We start from the raw sequence: 18,415 nt of genomic DNA on the forward strand, positions 1-18,415 counted from the left end.
TGAAAGCTGAATAAAAGTGTACCACATCTAGTGAGTTTCCAACAGGGTCCGAAGTGTACTGTCTTTGAGGATGACAGGGCACTTATCCCTTGAGTATTGCTAATGCAGTTTCTACTAATGCAGCTTGCCTAACGAGCTAACCTTCTGCTTTACCACCTGCAAGCCTCTCAAGTTCAGCCAACAGTCCCAAACATTTGTTCTCTCACAGGACTGTTGGTCCTGTAACGGATCCTCTGTATCTGTCATTTTAGCTGTAATTTCACTGTATGAATGTGTTACATAACATACACTAATGGAGCATATTTTAAAAGCTAAATTGCTCTCAAATGTACGCCTACACACACGCGCACACGCACACAGACACGCGCGCGCACACACGCACACACACAGCTTAGTAGCAGGAAAATCCCTCAGCATGAGCCAATAAAACAAATGCACCAAAGCTCTGTTCATGTTAATATGGGGTGAGAGTGACACACAGACATACCCTGAGCCTGCGACTTTGTTTGCGGACCACTTTCCCATGCTGCACCACGTGGACAGGACACTGGTTGACAGCGTTGTCTGCTTTGTGTCTCAACCAGTCCTCATAACCCTGAGAGAGAGAGACAGAAGAGGGCGAGAGGGTAGCATGTAAAAGTGATAAAGTGTGTGTGTAGGTTCTGCTAGTGGTGTACTGTTTATTGTCAATGCCAATGAAGGAAATCCAGTTGAATTATACTGATCACGAAAACCTTTGGGTCTCACCTGTTTAATGGCGGTGACTGTGATGACAAAGAAGAGCGGCAGTCCGCTGGTGATTGGACTGGTGGGAGTGTCAATGATCAACTGAAGACACACACACACACACACACACACACACACACACACACACACACACACACACACACACACACACACACACACACACACACACACACACACACACACACACACACACACACACACACACACACACAGCTGAATGAGTGAACATGAATTTAAGACAGAAGAATATATCAAGATTACAGACAGCTGTAAAGGGGTACTAAGTAATATCTGACCTTTTGAAGGCCTCTACAGGGAGGTAATGAGAAGTACAAAAATATTGACGAACCTTATCTCCTCCTACACACACAAACAAATAATGACTCCTTTGATTACACTTGGTGAAACTTTACAGCTACATCCACACTCCCTGAAGAGGAGACTAAAGTAAGCTAACGAAGAAATAGTCAAGTGATGAAGGTTGACCCTGTCTTAAGACTAATCTTTCTTGCCAAATTGTATGACATGTAAATCAGAGTAAATACATGAAAACAACACAAAAACTAATGGAATTTTTTAGTTTGATGGTTTCTCTTTTAGAACTATTATACTGTACAATGTTACAAAAAATGCATAACACAGTGGAAAAACAACACTATTGCAGCACACACCAATAGGACACCCGATAATAAAATATTCAAAACAACACAGCAAAATGAGCAATATCAATCAGACAAAATTGTGATGACATATCTATTAAGCAGAAATATAGAGATGGAAATTATTTTGACAAGCATTTAATTACAGAATAGAACCATGCTTCGCAGAAATGAAAGCAGTACAAATAAGACAGAAAAATTTATTTTAAAAATCTGCAATGAATTGAAAATCAGCATGAAGAGAAAAGTCTTTTACCTGGACCAGAAATATGATGAGAAAGTAGAAGTTGGCAACTCTCCTGAACTGCTCAAACATATTCTTAGGGATGAAGTTCCAAAATGTGTACTGGAAACACGAGACAGTATCATGTTCAGTCAAACAACACATGGGTTGTTAAAATCCAAACAAAACAAACAAAAAGTGTTAAAATTCCAGCCCCCAAAAAGAGGCCACTCTGGTATCCATGTCCAACAGCTATCCATGTCAAATCCAGTGGGAACAAGAACTTCCAAAGGCTGACAAAACATGAACACAATATGTGGCCTCTTGTTAACAAAAAATGAAAGTAATAAATTTAAAATGGCCCACATAAACAACAGCACACATACACAGCGAGAGACAAAAATCAAACAGGCTCTATTAATATATGGAGCTTTCCGTATGAAGTTTCTAGCTTAATATTTTTTTTCAGGCAGCATTAAGAGGTATAATGTCATTTTTGTTTATTGTAAGAAGTAGAGGACAATGCCTGACAGTGCTTGTGTTTGTACAATAGGGTGCGAGTACATCAACAGATGCTTTTTAACTGGCATCGCAATCTGTAGGACTGGATATTTCAAAAAAGACTTTAGATATGATCCTGTATCACAGTACAAATACAAAATCTATAATCAAAAACATCTCCGTGAAGACCATTTTATAAAACTACAAAGAGTAAAAATTCATCAACAAACCACTGGATAAAGCGGCTAAACGGATCACTTCTTAAAATATCCCTTCTCCTAATTGAACCTGGTCTTCCTTCCAAAAACACATCATTCACTGAGTAGTCCTCTCAACACAGTGTAAAATTAACAAGAATAACTCACCATCACAATGAAAGACCAGCTTGAATTGTGCTGAAGTACTAACTGTTCTTTAATGTCAGGCCCTTTTGTCTATGCCCTGCTCTCTCCCCCTCTCTTACCCTAAGTAGAGTAGAGTAGTAGAGTAATTGAATTTGAGTAGGGAAGAATAAACTGAGTTCTTTAACTCACTTTATTAACAAGATCTTAATAGAGTGTGTTTTGATCTTTGTGTGTATGCGTGGGTATTTTCACTGACCTTGGAGGAGACTATTCTGTTGTCTGGGAATCTCTGTTGTATGAAGGCCTCTGTTCCAGGAGGAGGCTCCTTATGTCCAATGTAAATGGTCCTGCTGTCCACCCAGTTCTCCTCACCAACACACTGCAGTGGAAAAAAAAGAGAAAAAAAACAAAAACAAGTTTGAGTGTGTGCTGGAGCATAGGTGTGGTTGTGTGTTTCATGTGTAGTCAGTTTTCAGTTTAAAATGTATGGTTCAGTGAAAGAAATCTGTGCATTGACACTACCAAGGTCTGAATTGATTTTCTGAATTCTGTACAATCAAACTTCATTTTCCATTTTCATTCAATGTCTAAGTTTGACAAGGATTTTTTGGAATATAAATAAATATATAGTGATCCTATACATTTCACACACACCCTATCAATACACTCCCACACAGAGTAACAGAATGCCGTGTGACACACAGAAACAGATGTTTACAGAGGGTAAGAATGAATGAGTAATTTCCCCTTACTGAATGAGAGCTTTTGTTACCACGGATACATGGACTTGCATGTGACTCAGACTGGAATGTACAACACACACACACACACACACACGCACACACGCACACACACACACACTTCCGCACATACGTATATACAAACAGACTGATAAGACACCTGAATGCTGGAGTTTCTCTGTGTTGATGCTCCTCTTTTTTTTCTTTTCTTGTCTTCAGGGTAGAAAATACATTTACAACAGATTTAACTGGTGCGATGTTTCTGAATTCGTATCAAATTTGACAATATGACTTTATTGAAGATGATAGCATATTACGAGTTTTTTTTTTCCCCGTTGCACTCTCTCTTAGTCTTTCTCCATTTGCCAGAAACTTAAAAATATTTAATTCATTCCAAAGTTTTTGCACAATAGGCTAAACTCAACAATGTCCTGACACTGAATGGTCAAAACAGTTTAAAAAACCTTCAGTAATTCAACATTCATGTAACTGTAACCTTTGCTGCTCAGCAGTGAGCAGACATTTCAGTTTACTGCCTGAAACTGCATCTATTGCCTTTTGACATACTCATTTACCCCTTTTTCTGCTCCTGGTTGCATTTTCTTAATTTCATGTTCCTGTTCAAGTACCACTAATCCCAACACAGATCTTGTAGTCTGCCAGTGACATAAACAAGAAAAAACAGACGTTAGACTGGAGAGGCTTTTGGTAGGGTATTCTAGTTAGACCTGATACATGCAAGTAAGATCTTTGGGCTTAAAGTATTTCAGGCAGGACTGGACTTGCAGGGGAAACATACACACTTTATGACCAGCTGGATTTGGGTAACACACACAAGTCCACTAATCCAATGAAAACACCAGTTCCCAAAGTTCTACTGGACAAAACCAACACAAACTTTTTGCCCTCCTCTGGCGTTCAACGCTCACTGGCTATTCCCATCTCCATTTAGATTTTAAATAGGGGAGTTTTTCAACTCAGTCTGCAGGAAGAGGTCACAAACAAAGACCTAAATGTTCATGCACTCCGAAATCATCGGTCTGTTCACCATCTAGTGTCATGAAAATCACTCCAGTCACTGGTAGAAACACTAGTTATGTTTTCATTAAGTTGATGCCTAAATTTTAAGTTGATTTCTGAAATTTGGCAACATAAAATGTACATCTACCAACTTTATGCAAATAAAATCAACAGAATGTGACAAGATAACAGAAGTGTGACTTATCATGGCATTTCACAGGTGCTTCCCACCTTGGAAGTGTTTTTTTCTTGTTTTTTCATTAATGTGTGTCCTCTGAGCCACAAGTGCTGTCTAGTGAAGCAGAAATAGGTAACATGGCATCATGGTCTATGCGAAATATCCATTTCCATCAACCTTTACCTTACCTTCTCTTTTTCAAAATGCCACATTTTCCACCTCAGCCAAGCATAAAACGTGTCAAGATGATGGTTCTGCTTTTTTTCCCCCTGGCATTTCTGGTCTGCTTTTACATGAAAATTGCACATATGCATTAAAAAAGACTTGTAATGTTTGAAAATGAGAAGAGTCATCAACAGCTGCAGTCAAACAACAGTTTGACTTGTGTCCAGAGGGCGTTCATATCATAGCTAGGCCATAGTCATCTTTAAGCCCCTGGTCATTTTTGAACTGTAGTAACCAGAATGAGGGGCAGGCCTGGGCGAGACAGCTCAAACCTAAACACACCTAATCTTCTCTCTCTCCCTCCCTGTGTCTTTATTCCTGGTCATGAAACATTTTCCATACATGTCCAATGGCATCTGTCAATCGCAACAATCAAAACAAATCCCATAGATCATCACTAAATTGTGTGTATACACGCACACATACACACACACATACACGCAAGCACGCGGACACACGTGCACACGCACGCGCACACACGCATCTTCACACAGGCTAACAAGAGGTGACAGTAATCTGTGGCCGGTCAATGAGATTGAGTCTGTCAAGAGGCAGCAGGCAGCATGGCCCAGTTTCTATACTCTCTCTCTCTGTCTTTCTCACACACACACACACACACACACACACACACACACACACACACACACACACACACACACACTCACACACACACACACACACACAGTAACCGGTTAACTCGCTGCTCTAAGATTACCTTGTTTAAGATGGAGAGCTATTTATATCCCGTGACCTCCAATTATCTATGGGAGAGCAAAGGAATGGAAATGGAGAGAAAGGGAAACCTGATGTACAAACACCACCCCTACTTCCCCGCCTTCATTGCCCTTTACCTTTCTGGAGGCCAGTACTGACGCTGTATCGAGACTGAAGCTGCTACAACGGCAGTGTCACTGACACTGTGTCATTACAGTCAGTCCAGGTTTTGTGCTTCTTGTTAACAAGCTGTTCAAAAATAAGGATATAATCAATCCGGCGTCATACCCATCATATCGGAGAAGGACCACACTAACTGGCTGATATCTGATTTACAGCAAAGAGATGAAAACCAGATCGAGAGAAGATGGAGAGCTTGCCAACTCTGTCGCCCACACAGTGTTACTGTTCCTCCTCTTCTCGCCCACCTGCTTGCTCCGTCTGCTGCACCTAACACATTTCTTACACACTTCCTGTGAGTTGCCTGCATATGGAACAGAACCATACATACACACAGCACAGTGGCTGGTTTGCGATGAGTGAATGCTGACATCGATTTTGACGACCAGCTTCTTTATAATGAAAGTAGTGTCTGGTTTCCTTCTCCTGTGGCTGCTGACAAAACAGTCAACAGTGAGCAATTCATTCTAGTGTGGGTTAATATTAATCACTATAGACTTTCTACTACTCAGTAGAAAGCCATACTGTGCATTACAGAGATGCTGGCCTGTGCCATTTCCTTTCACTTCATCCTATTTAAATCAACAATGTCTCAATTTCTAGAATTCAGAGGTGCTAGTATGCCGATTTTTCTCCCTTTTGATAGAGGAAGGTTAGCTGTTTCCCCATGTCCCCGGCCTTTATGCTAAGCTAAGCTAACATTATCCTGGCTGCAGCTTGAGTGATATCAATCTTCTCATCTAACTCAAGGCAAAGAGGCAGGTAAGGGTATTTCCAAAAATTGTTTAAACCAATCAATGGTAGAGAATGGCTCAGTGCTTACTGTTACACATGAAAAATTTAATTTATTATAATTTGATAAACAAGTGAGTGCAGTAAAGGAAAACAGGACAAAAAAAAAAGCCACAAATATTAACACAAAGTTTCATTAATGGTCTTTTGTCAGTCCAGTAATTTCAACATCAACTAGGGTTATAGGATTGAAAGTGAAATTCAATTACACAATAATATGTTGAAAAACAAGCTCCAGTTGGCTTTCACTGTTGCGGCTTGGTGTCAATGTTGTGCTTGAAGGATTGTTACAGACCTGGTTTTGAATGAAACCACACAATGACACAGTAATACTGGAAAGGAAAAAAACAATACGATTTTTCATACGTGTTATATCTGTTACTTGTATGACTGGTTGACCTTCACACCAGCATAATGTGATCCGTTGTGTGTCTGCATTAAAATACACACCTTGGCATTTGTCAAGTTAACCATTTGCCTGATTAAGACCTGGTAGGGCCATTAAAGTTCTGAGCCTTCTATGTACGGTTCACATGCAGAAAAAGGTAATGATAATCCTCAGACTACACTTTGTGTCGCGACGAATTAATCTGTATTAAAGTCGAGATAATCACATGACTTTGTGGTGATCAGATACAGTGAATGGAGACGGATCGCACTGACTGAGAATCAGTGCGCCTCCTCTCATACTGTCATCGCTTCCATTTTGCCCATAATGCATCTTTATTGGTTTTCTCGCCTCTTTCCTCTCCATCTCTCACCACATCCTGGATGGCCCCTAAGCCTACAATCTCTCTCTCCTGTCGATTATGTTTAGCTTTCATCTGGATTCAAGCTCTTTACATGAAAGCCTGTCTGAGTTTAATAAAATAAAATAGAATCTTTACAAAATAAAAGCTGGGCTTATGAAATAAAACTGAACTGTACTAGCTCGGGCCTTTAGCCTTTGAATGTAACTGGAGACTTTGGGCTATTCTGGACCTTGATAATCACTTTTAGCGGCGTTTCATGTTTCAGGACGCGGCAGGTTTCATGGGTGTATTTATAGTTGGAAGGGAAACATTTGTGGTCAGGAGTGAAGGATGGAGAGAGCTCGCAGGCTTTGTCTCTGTCTGTCTCCCTCGGCACCCACATTAACTTTCCTTAAAGCTATGATAGTAGAAAGTGCAGGGAGCCTCTCAGGGATCACACGCACAGGCAAACACATCAAACATCACATTGCCACATCAAACATATATGAGAGCAGGCATACACGAATACAGTGACAATGTTACCGCTGTAGTCACTGGTCCACAGGATATATTTAGATGAGCAGCGCATGAGCAAGTCCCACTCGTCCTATTCTTCTTCTTCTTCACCATGTGTGCGGTGTGTGTGTGTGTGTGTGTGTGTGTTTTCATCTATTTCTTTACTCCATCCAAAAAATCATTCAAGTGAGAACATTAAGGCTGTGTTTTTTTCTTTTCATTTTAGAATTCAAACAGGTGCATAGAGAAGTTGTTTGCGTGTCTGTGTGAGTGTTTTAAAGAAGTGAAACTATCACTGGAATCTTATTTTAAAATGGATTACACCGTTTACATTACAGCAAAAGTGAAATAGGAGGTTTTCCTGTGGGTTTCCACTGAAACTGCATTCAGTGTTGAAATGCACTGGCATCTGGCACTGTTCATATTTCATTTCATTTCTCTCTCTGTATTTTGAGGATATGCCTAAAGGTTTGTGTAAAAGTGATTTCTACCCCCTGAAGATCTTTATGCCTGCAAGTAAGGTAAGTAAGGCTGCAGTTACAAAATGGTGGCTTCAGAGAGATCCACTTATATTTTATTAGATTTATTTGATCTTTTTATTGACCGTGTCAACTATACGCTCCAGGGAAAAGATAACCTACAACTTTTGACTACAGAAAGAAAAGAGTGAAAATATTGGCTGAAATTAGATTGTTGCTACACACTGATTCCACCGATTTAAAATGTTAAATGTTAAATAAAAGTAATACAAAAAAAATGCAAGGGCATCCAAGGAAACAGTCTGATTTCAAACTTCAACCACTGCATCTAAACAACTTAAATCTAATTTAACTGTGTCAAGTCGGTGCTTTTAAAATCACACACATTATTCCCAAGTAACCTGAACACAGCATCAGAGCCAAAAACTGAAGTCCCACTGTGGTCAGGAACAGAAGACCATATTATAAACAGGAAGAGCTGGACCCAACCATTCACAGGGATTCACTCACTCACTCACTCACACACGCACACACGCACACACTTCCTGAAACAAACTCCCTCGATCCCGAACCCCACCCAGACCACTAGAGAGACAGACAAAAGAAAGATTCCGAAATGAGAAAAGACGAGACAACAATATTTGATTTGGAAATTTGGAGAGGCGTTATTAGAGGTGTGTCTGGTAAAAAAGCAGATATCTAATGCCACTGATGTTATCCCTTTCAGTATTACCAACAAGTGAGTGGCCATTTTGCTCAAAGAAGCACAGAAAACTTTTAAGACATCCTCTAAATTTCCCGTTTCAAATAGATTAGAACGAAATTCATTTCCCAAGCCAGTTGAGCACAGATACCTCCATAAAAATCCATTATTACACAACACAACACAACACAACACACAAGGATCTGCCTCCACACTAAAAGCATCCCAACAACAGGAACATGGCAAAATCTTTACTTCTTCAAATTTCAACAAAGAATGAGTACAAAACAACCAATTTCTGGCACGGAGCTAGTAACTTTAGAGTTGCTGCTGTATGATGCCTGAAAAGTAAAGATAACATTACCGGATACTATGAGCGGGAAAGAAGAATCACTGCAACACACACAAATGAATGAATTAAATTGTCTGAAGCTTTAAAGGCTGAGCTTTTGTTCAACTGATGACCAATCCCAAAGTATTTTATCTCGCGCTGCAACAGGCAGCGCTGAAAATGAGTCTCAACAAAAGCTACGGACAACAACCTGCTCTCAGCGATACCGCTGAAGGACACACACACACACACACACACACACACACACACACACACACACACACACACACACACACACACACACACACACACACACACACACACAAAAATCTAAATCCTGTGGCATATATCAGGCTTGCATGTGCAAACATCATCGGACACATGCACACAGGCCTCATGACTGTGTTGTATCTCTCTGCTGCCACTGAGCTAATGAGATAAGAGAAATCCCATCCCCTTCCCTAAATCACTAGGCATTAAATACAGACATGCAGAGAGAGAGAGAGAGAGAGAGAGAGAGAGAGAGCGAGAGCGAGAGCGAGAGCGAGAGCGAGAGTGAGTGTGTTGACTACTGCACTTAAGATCGGGTAGAAAATGTTTTGGCAATAGGGTGAAAAGGATAAATAAATGAAGGGGTGTAGAGATAGGCAGAGGTGTTCACGCCAACTAGCAGTTCTTCTATTTAATCTCAGTATTTGGAGCAGCTCTAGGGAGTGTCACCACTTTCTTCATGTCTGCTCCCGATGGACTCAAAGTTTAAAAAAAGGCACTGGAGCAGGTTGAAAATAGCAGCCAACATGTACTACCTTGTGTTTATACTGTATGCACATGGAGATGTTGTGCTGCATGTCAGCTGGTAGGCCTTCGGAGCAAATAAAGTGATCAACTGTTGCACTATAGTATGTACATCCACAGAGCAGTAAGATAATAAACTGACACACAAATGATATGGGGGATTAAACCTGCTTGTGCTGTGTATATTGTTAGCTTTATGTGTGTATGTGATAGTCTGGTAAACGTCCAAAAAATGTGTGCGACAGTCCGTGTGTGTGTTACCTGAGTCACAGATTAAATACCAGCTGTGCACCCCATCTGTCACTATGTCTGTTAGCCTCAACCGGTCAGACCAAATAACACAATGATAAACCCTCCTCATTCTCCTTTAGACGCCATTCTTCAGCGTTTAACCATGACGCAGTGTTCACACTGTGAAGAAAACAGTCAGCAGAGTCCATGTGTTTAGAGCTGAGCGTCTAGGAAAAGTGAAAGGACAAGTGGACGCTCAAAAAGCTGCCTGGCTGATAAAAGACGCCAACAGATGAGCTCTTTATGACCATCAGGAGCCAATCACAAACTCTGTGATGCCAAGTAGTTAAGATTTTGAGTGTTAGACTGACATGAAGTTGAAAAATCAACAACAATGTGTGATATCCGGTAAGTATAGTTAACATTTCCTTTGTTTCTACTATTGGAAATTCTAAAGTAGACCACCTGTAAGCTATGGAATTATTGGCTTCTGATGTGGTTAAAAGCTCCAGTAAAAGCTAGTAAGTTGAATTTAAGCGGGGATGTCTTATCAAACTACTATTCCTAAGTTCAAGTATGAACTTTCACGCTTAACTTTAAAGACAGAAAAAGGCGTAAGGATGAAATCATCACGGCTTGTGATCTGCCATATTAACAGATCCATCTCCATGCGAACTGAGTAAACTCCATCCACTGATGAATGTAATAAGTGTAATAAGTTTGAAATAGATAGAAAGTGGACCTTGAGTAATTTTATGAGTGATGTGCCATGTTTTCCAGCAAACACAGCAAGGTCTAAACACAAAATTTCTACACTGTTTTCGTCACAAAATGATGTCAACAGTCAGAGCAGGGAGGGGCAAGGCAAAACAGTTTCTCATAAATCCACCATAAACCTCCATCAGTAGTGCCGAGGTAGTACTGGCAGTAGTACCTTGGGGATTTATGGTGGGGTGCTTGATTATGTTTTCTGACAAATGCCTGTAAGGAAGGGGGTGACAAGAACCTCTGCACACGTTAAACCTTAATCGTGATGCTGATGAAGATGCTCGTGAAGGCCAGACTCGGGAGAGGAGGCGTGAAACAGCGTCAAAAAGCCACGCAGCTCCAGAAAAAGAGAAATTACTGACTTGTGTTAAAAAAAAAAAAAAAAAAGATGTTGGTACAGTCCGTGTGAATGTATGTGTGTGTGTGTGTGTTTGTGTGTGTGTGTGTGCGTGTGCGGGGGGCGGGGGGTAAAGACAGCAAATCACTGTGGCATTGCCAGAGATGAGACAGAATACTAATCAGTTAAAACCAAGCCAGTCTATAAAGCAAACTGTGTTTGTGTGTGTGTGTGTGCCTGTCTCTGGGGGATTTAGTGATCTGACCCTTCTAGTCCTCACCGCTTTGTAACCATCCACACACACACACACACACACACACACACACACACACACACACACGAATAGCCTGATCACATGAGAACACTGCTGGTATTAATCAGTCAGTTGATCTTACAATCCAGCATTTGTATTGGTGTGTGTGTGTGTGTGTGTGTGTGTGTGTGTGTATGTGTGTGTGTGTGTGTGTGTGTGTGTGTGTGTGTAACAACTACTAATTTTTTCATAACTTTACACCTGCATGTCCTTACATGCCTTTATATCTGAAAGAGATAGTTGAAAAAAAAAAAAAAAAAAGGAAAACTAAAATAAAAATAGGAAAAAAACAGTAAGGATGATATATAGAAGAAACATGTCTGATGATCATTTGAAGATTTTAGAATGATTAATAAGTCTCTAATTGATGAAAACACAAGTATAATTAATTGCAAAATAGCCATCTTTCTACTGTTATTTGAACAAGTACTTCTACCATTACAGCTACTTATTTAGCAATTGCAGCTACAGCTGTTACAATTTTATTTCACAGTTGATATGACTGCTACTCTTAATATTAAGCTACTGCTACTACTAGCTATACTGCTACTTTGAATGCTATGACTACTGCACATGCTGCTGCAATTAGTAAAACCATTCTTCTGTTTCTATTACAACCGCTACGACGCCTCCTCTTGTTACCACTATTAGAAACAAAGATACTGCAACTATGGCTCCTCTCATTACTACTGAGGTTTTTAATTAGCCTGCATATGCTGCTTAGACCTACGTACAATCAGGTCATGCAGTGGGATCTGCATAGCCCAAGTAAACCGTCTCAATCAGCAACTCTGTCCTAAGTAGTTATTTGAACCTCCTGAGCTTCCATTGAATCTCCTCATCTTTACTTAATCACCAAAGGCATCGCTCAAAGTGACAGGCTGTTGATCAAAACCTAACTGTGGAATGCCAAACACTGACACATTACACGCCAACACGCCTGGTTCACGCCAGCAGAAAATGATGATGGCATGGGGGCGACAGTTTTAAAGATTCCCAGTTCCCGCAATATATTTTTAGTACATAACAGAGGTTCATTACTTGTGTGATTATTTGGATTAGTAAATCAAAGTGACATGACTAGAGGTGCTGTAGACAGCGATGATCAACTCGGTGATATATGGATTTAAAGTGAGTCAGTTTTTTTCACTTTGCGCTAGTACAAATTCATAGGGGATAATCCTGTCAAGAGATTTTATGTAATGAAAAAAGTGTCATATAAGACTCCTGGCCTGGTCATAGTCTTTGGTCAATTAAATGTAGTAGATAATTTGTTTTCAAATTTCCGAAGCCCAATACAAGATTCACAAAGTAATGAATTTAAGTGAAATCAGCCCACTGTATACTTCAGCCAGAACTGCATGAAATTACAATACGACATCTTCTGATCTAACATAGCATAATCATTGAGGAAGAAGACAGATACAGTAAGACATGGAGTTGCAGGAGGAGGGTAGCATAAAAGGTCTTAGATTCATTTTTGCTAGTTGGCTAGAGATGAACACCAAATCTTGGTGTTCATCTCTAGCCAACTGTCTGATCTGTCTATAAAATATAGTAAATAAAATGCATCTGATTCATTACTTGAAAATTTACAAAAATGTCATATTCGTGCAGAATTAACAGGACAATGATCTGGTGTGAACAGGGGTTTTACGTTCTCTGAAAATGATCAAAAAAGGAGCAAAATATATATGCAGTTGGTAATAATTAAAATGGAATAAAGTAAAGATTTGAAGCCTATGGAAAAGTATGTGAGGGTAAACAGCAGGACTGCTGACTCTCTGGAGATCAGCCGTCACTGAGGTGGAATGTGTTGAAGGAGCTGCTTCCGCAACCTATGTGGGTCTGCAGACCACTGTACAGGTGTGCGTGTTGGTTTGTTTTGTGGTTTTAACATTAAAAGCACTGTGTAACTTGGTTTTTTGAAGGACAAGCACTTCTTGTGTATGATTATAAAACACAAGGCTGCTAAAGCCTGTACTGCATCTCTGTTGCTTGATGGTACAATGAAACTCATCTTTTGAAAAGAAGAACACCGCTTAATCTTATCCTCAACAGATGCACGTATTAATACGAGTACATCATTGTGCTGTTTCACAGAGGCAGTCTTATCTTTGTACACGCAAACACACCAGTCCCACAGAGAAAATCACCATTTCCCCGCTTTGATAAACTTTAGAAACTGGGAGAGAAATGGGACGAGGGGAGAGGAGAGGAATGGTGTAACCTCAGTGCTTCTATCAGCTATACAGAGATATTCATTAGCCTGGTTTTCACAGACCAGATCTCAGTAGGGAACTGGGACTACACGCCTGCTTTTCCACACTGTATGGATGACTTCTAGCTCTAGATTAAAATTTCACCACTTTGATGACCCAAAATACCCCAAATTACAAATACTCAGTGTTTTCCCAAGAGTTGGAGAGTAGCAGCATTGATACACGCCTCGATCAAAGGCTACAATCTAGTGGCACTGATTTAGTTTTAAGCTGATTTAAGCAGTTATTGCACTTAATGAAGGAGATGCAGGATAATGCAGGATAGATGCGAGGCAGGGGGTAGACTGGCTATTAGACCAACTGCTGTGCTTCTCCTCAGAGCTGGAAAGAAGACCATTGTTGTGGATTTCCTGTGGATAAGCAAAGTCATTCTTTGGATGTCAAGGGACTAAATTTACACGCTGTTCACACTTGCTTCATTTTGTCTGCTACCGTGTGTCTGTGTATGTGACAGAGAGGGACTAGGAGGGACTGCTGCTGATGGGTCACATGACCCCAGCCCCCCATGACTTTACCTAATGCTGCAGTCAGGTCACACAGCAATACATGTCGTAAAGGCTTGACAGTTAAAATCTACAATTTGGAAGCTATCAGGACTGCAGCTACTGCTGATCACCTGATCAAAGTTGTGACATAAGGACTGAGGTGGACAGTCCTGTTAAGTAGGAAGCTTGTAGAATAATTATACAATAATTTCCATCACTCGTGAATGCAGCACAATAGGAACCTGTTTTCACCCTTGCTCTCTATCTCTCGCTGTTCAGCGGTTAGCATATTACTGAATGCCCATGATTCAGCTCACCGTGAATTAACTGCTACTCGCAAACATCGCACAGAAAACATGATCAGTCTCTGTTTCAAAAATGTGCAGTGATTCTAGGATCAGGGCAACTCACTGAAAAAGTCCAAAAATCGCCATCCAGGTAGAGTCCTGCAAGAGTAGCGGTAAACTTTCTTCAAATAATTCAAACTTTATTTTTCACTTAATAATTTCTTTAACGTGGCTTATCCTATCTCTCCAGCATAAAAACACAATGAACACACTAAGCGAATGAGATCAATTACTGTAAATAAGGCCTAAAACTTTCTCACATTTTCCTATGCAATCAAAAATCACTTTAGGAAGTGAGGAAGAAAGATTTAAATGCGCCTGTAACACTGTCGTGCTTCCCTCAGCAAACCTTTCAGTTAAACATGTCTGTGTTTGAGTGAGTGTGTGAGAGTACCAGGGTCACACTAAGTGCCTGCATTGATCTGTGGACACTCAACTAGCTTTAAATAGCTCCAGTGCTGCCATTCAAAAGCAGTGGGCTGTTATGAGTGGGTAACGCCACTCACTTTTGCAGGGATAGCACCCCGTCCCCAACAGTATAAAACATACAGCAAAATATGATGTTTTTTGTGCAGGATACGGCCTGGACAATAACTTTTTTCAGTTATTCTGACTCATTAGAACTTGTTACAAGTTGAAGTTGAGGTTCAGCTACCCTCAAAGTTTCCTGATATTACCAAAATCCATATATTAAAACAATAAATAAAAATGTTGTAAAAATCTTGCTATCCCGGGTACAACGTAGCTAACAGGAGGATCAAAGACATGTCGATAAAGCAAGATCTGAACATGTCTACACATTCCAGAAAAGAGGTCTAAAATGTCAAAATGAGTATGTGTGTGCCATGAGCTGACCTGTCAGTATGCAAAACTATTCCTTTAAATGTGGTGGTTCGGTCAAGACAGTACATTTTTGTTCAGTTCTTCTCTTTGTTACAACAACAGTATTCTAGCTCACATTTTGTTGCTTTGTTGTCACTTTGTTCCAATAACTTGTGGAGCTTGTCAACTGTGCACAATGACGTAGAATCAGCTGCCGGCTGCAGGGATATAGTACAAAAATATATATATCGATGCATAATCCAATGCACACTTTTCTCTGATATGTAAGATTTTTGTTTTTACTGATATCTAACCTGGCTCATCCACCTATAAAACATTTAAAGTAAAAGCTGCAATGCTTTTATATAATTGGGAACAACCTGCACTCCTGTAGGGTTTCATTATGAGTCTACTGTTCAGACATTTTTATTTTCCTCAGGGTGACAGTGCTTTTAGCTGTTAGTCTAGTGTGCATATGTTTTACCTCACTCCTTTAGTGCTTTCACTTCCTGCTGTAATGTAATACGGTCTACTTGTCTCTCAGGAGCTCAGAGAAAAGTACCAAAATGCTTTTAATACTTTTTATCATCTGCCAATGTGGTTTTTTCTACAACTTTTCATCCTCTCCGTTTTTCTCTTAGTCGCTAATGTAAGCACTTTTCGGTCTTCCCTAATGTTTGTCCTGTAGGGACACAGCTGCTTAATGGTGTTTATTACAGTATATGTGATGCCTGTAATCATTCCAAGACATGATACGCATAAAGACACACACACAGAAACCAAAAAAAAATATGAATGAAAGCTCTGTCTACCGCTGCATTTCAACAACTCAGCTTTTTTTTATTCAACCAACACTCCATCACCAGAAGGTATTCAGTTCACTATACTATGCTATACTATACTATACTATACTATACTATAATATAATATAATATAATATAATATAATATAAAGAAAAGCATCAAATGCTCATATTTAAGAAGCTGACACTGGAGCATGTTTGGCATTTCTGCCTGAAAAATGACAGAAATGTTTAATCAGTTGTTAAAATGGCTGCCACTACATTACCTGCAATCCTTCTTATTGATCAACCAGCTTACGGCATCGATTCTATGCAGAGGTATAGACCTTGGCCTTTACTCAACATGAGCACGCCGTGAGCAGTTTAGTGACGTCACCTTTCAGGATTTCTGGGTACAAAATTTCAAACTGTAGTTTTAATGCCACAAGTTAAACAGGAATTATACAAAATTAACAGTGCAGCTTTACATAGTTAACTGATAACGCAAATTACCTACAGCATTTTTGTAAACTTGCCAAAAGCTGAGTTCTGGGAATTTGGGCGAAGTGTGGTCAGATGTCTTTATGTTGAACCATATCTAGGTTACTGTTATCCTAGTGAAACTATGCCACGGTGGAGCAAGGCCAAGTAAAAAAAAGCAACAATACAGAGAGAGATTGGATGAAACAAATACATACGCAACGAGGCAGTGAAATATCTGAGTAAATTAAAGCTTTACCTGAATTAGCCTCTTCATTATTATTGTCTTCGTCCATTAATACCCTGTCAGACAGAAACTGAAGCCTTGTTTTAGTCTGGGGTTATGCTATCAAGATTTGGCATTAGGTCTTTAATGAGGCCTCACACTGCCCGATTATTCATGTCTCTCTGACCTTTCTCTGTCCCTCTATCTCCATTCCTTTTCTGTGCGTTTGCCAAGCTAACTGACTCCCCAGTAACCAGTCTGCCCTCCCAATTGGCCTAGCTGGTCCAGGCTCCAAGGGCTCTAAAAAAATAAAATAAATCGATCACATGATGATCAACTGATAAAGGACTGCAGTCAAATCCTAAACTTAAGTCTCTCTCTAGAGCCTCCCTCAGTTTCCATTCAGCTTCCAGTTTGAAGGAACTTTGGAAATGCTGTTGCCCTTTTAGTGTTAATAGTGTTTCTGAACAGGCTGTCAGTAAGACCAAAACAAACAAATGCACTTGAAAAGCACAATCTAATGGGCACATATTTACGACAGCTACAGTGCTTTACACTGTTCATGAAACTAAAACACATGCATATCATCTTTTGGTTGAAATTTATTCTGAAGCTTCACTACAGCTCCCACATTTCATGATTCAGTTATTTGTGGCACTGGGCCAATCATCTATAAACCTTACATTTTACTTTTAAAAAACTGCCCTGAAATTAGTTATTCTGAATCACTTCTGTACCTGCTATTTATTGCAGTTTCGATTGCATTTCCATATCAAAATCAAAACTCAAAAACAAAATGAAATTATTTTCTTATTTTTATCATATTCATCTGTCTGTAACACCGGTTATCTTTCCATATTCTGTCCTGATTACATCTCTGCAGTCGGCTACTCTGGTCTGTTATGTTGCATAACTGTTACACAATTACATTGTGCCACGATATAATGTGATCTGCTGAATTTGATCTGTGTTTTGATTTCTATGATTTTATTCAACATTCTGCAGTATCTGTTTTCTCTGGTGGGTTCTGCTCTGTTGTGTGACAATATTTCATGTTACATGATACTTCCAGGTATGTTGTGTTAAATTCAGACAGACACTCATTGGACCATTATGTTCGTTTAAATTATGAGTAGAGGCCTTGTCACAATGCACTACAGTAAACAAGGCAACATAGTGCACCACAACCAGTTGACACTACGTAGAGTTTTGCTAAGAGCTCCTTTAGACGCACCACGTTGCCTTTCTATCGTATTTTTGCATACTAATTTGTTCTGTGCTTTGGGCTGTTTTTAGTTCACTTTATTTTATTTCCGTTCAGTTGAGTTCTGTTCCGTTCAGTTGAGCTTCACTGCTCTCTGTTCTGTTCTGTCCTATTCATGGTGTTTCACTGTCTCGTCCCCATGAATCCTGCTGCCCTTCCATGTCACCTATGAAGACACGCACGCACGCACGCACGCACGCA

General features: G+C 39.9%; 1 protein-coding gene across 7 annotated transcripts in view; it reads right to left on the reverse strand.

Annotated features, from left to right (window-relative positions):
• Positions 1-18,415, reverse strand: part of atp11a (ATPase phospholipid transporting 11A) — a 53,437-nt gene that overhangs the window by 23,369 nt on the left and 11,653 nt on the right. For 6 of the 7 annotated variants that reach the window (XM_040142070.1, XM_040142068.1, XM_040142071.1 and 3 more), the window contains exons 2-5: positions 2,731-2,853; positions 1,663-1,752; positions 748-828; positions 488-595 (exon numbers count right to left, since the gene is read on the reverse strand). In XM_040142070.1, coding sequence (XP_039998004.1) covers positions 488-595; positions 748-828; positions 1,663-1,752; positions 2,731-2,853 — 402 coding nt within the window. Of the gene's footprint in view, positions 1-487; positions 596-747; positions 829-1,662; positions 1,753-2,730; positions 2,854-16,983; positions 17,043-18,415 lie in introns of those variants that run through there. The other variant, XM_040142069.1, reaches the window with a different exon arrangement.

This window comes from Xiphias gladius, chromosome 13 (genome assembly GCF_016859285.1).
Source record: "Xiphias gladius isolate SHS-SW01 ecotype Sanya breed wild chromosome 13, ASM1685928v1, whole genome shotgun sequence".
Taxonomy (NCBI): Eukaryota; Metazoa; Chordata; class Actinopteri; order Istiophoriformes; family Xiphiidae; genus Xiphias; species Xiphias gladius.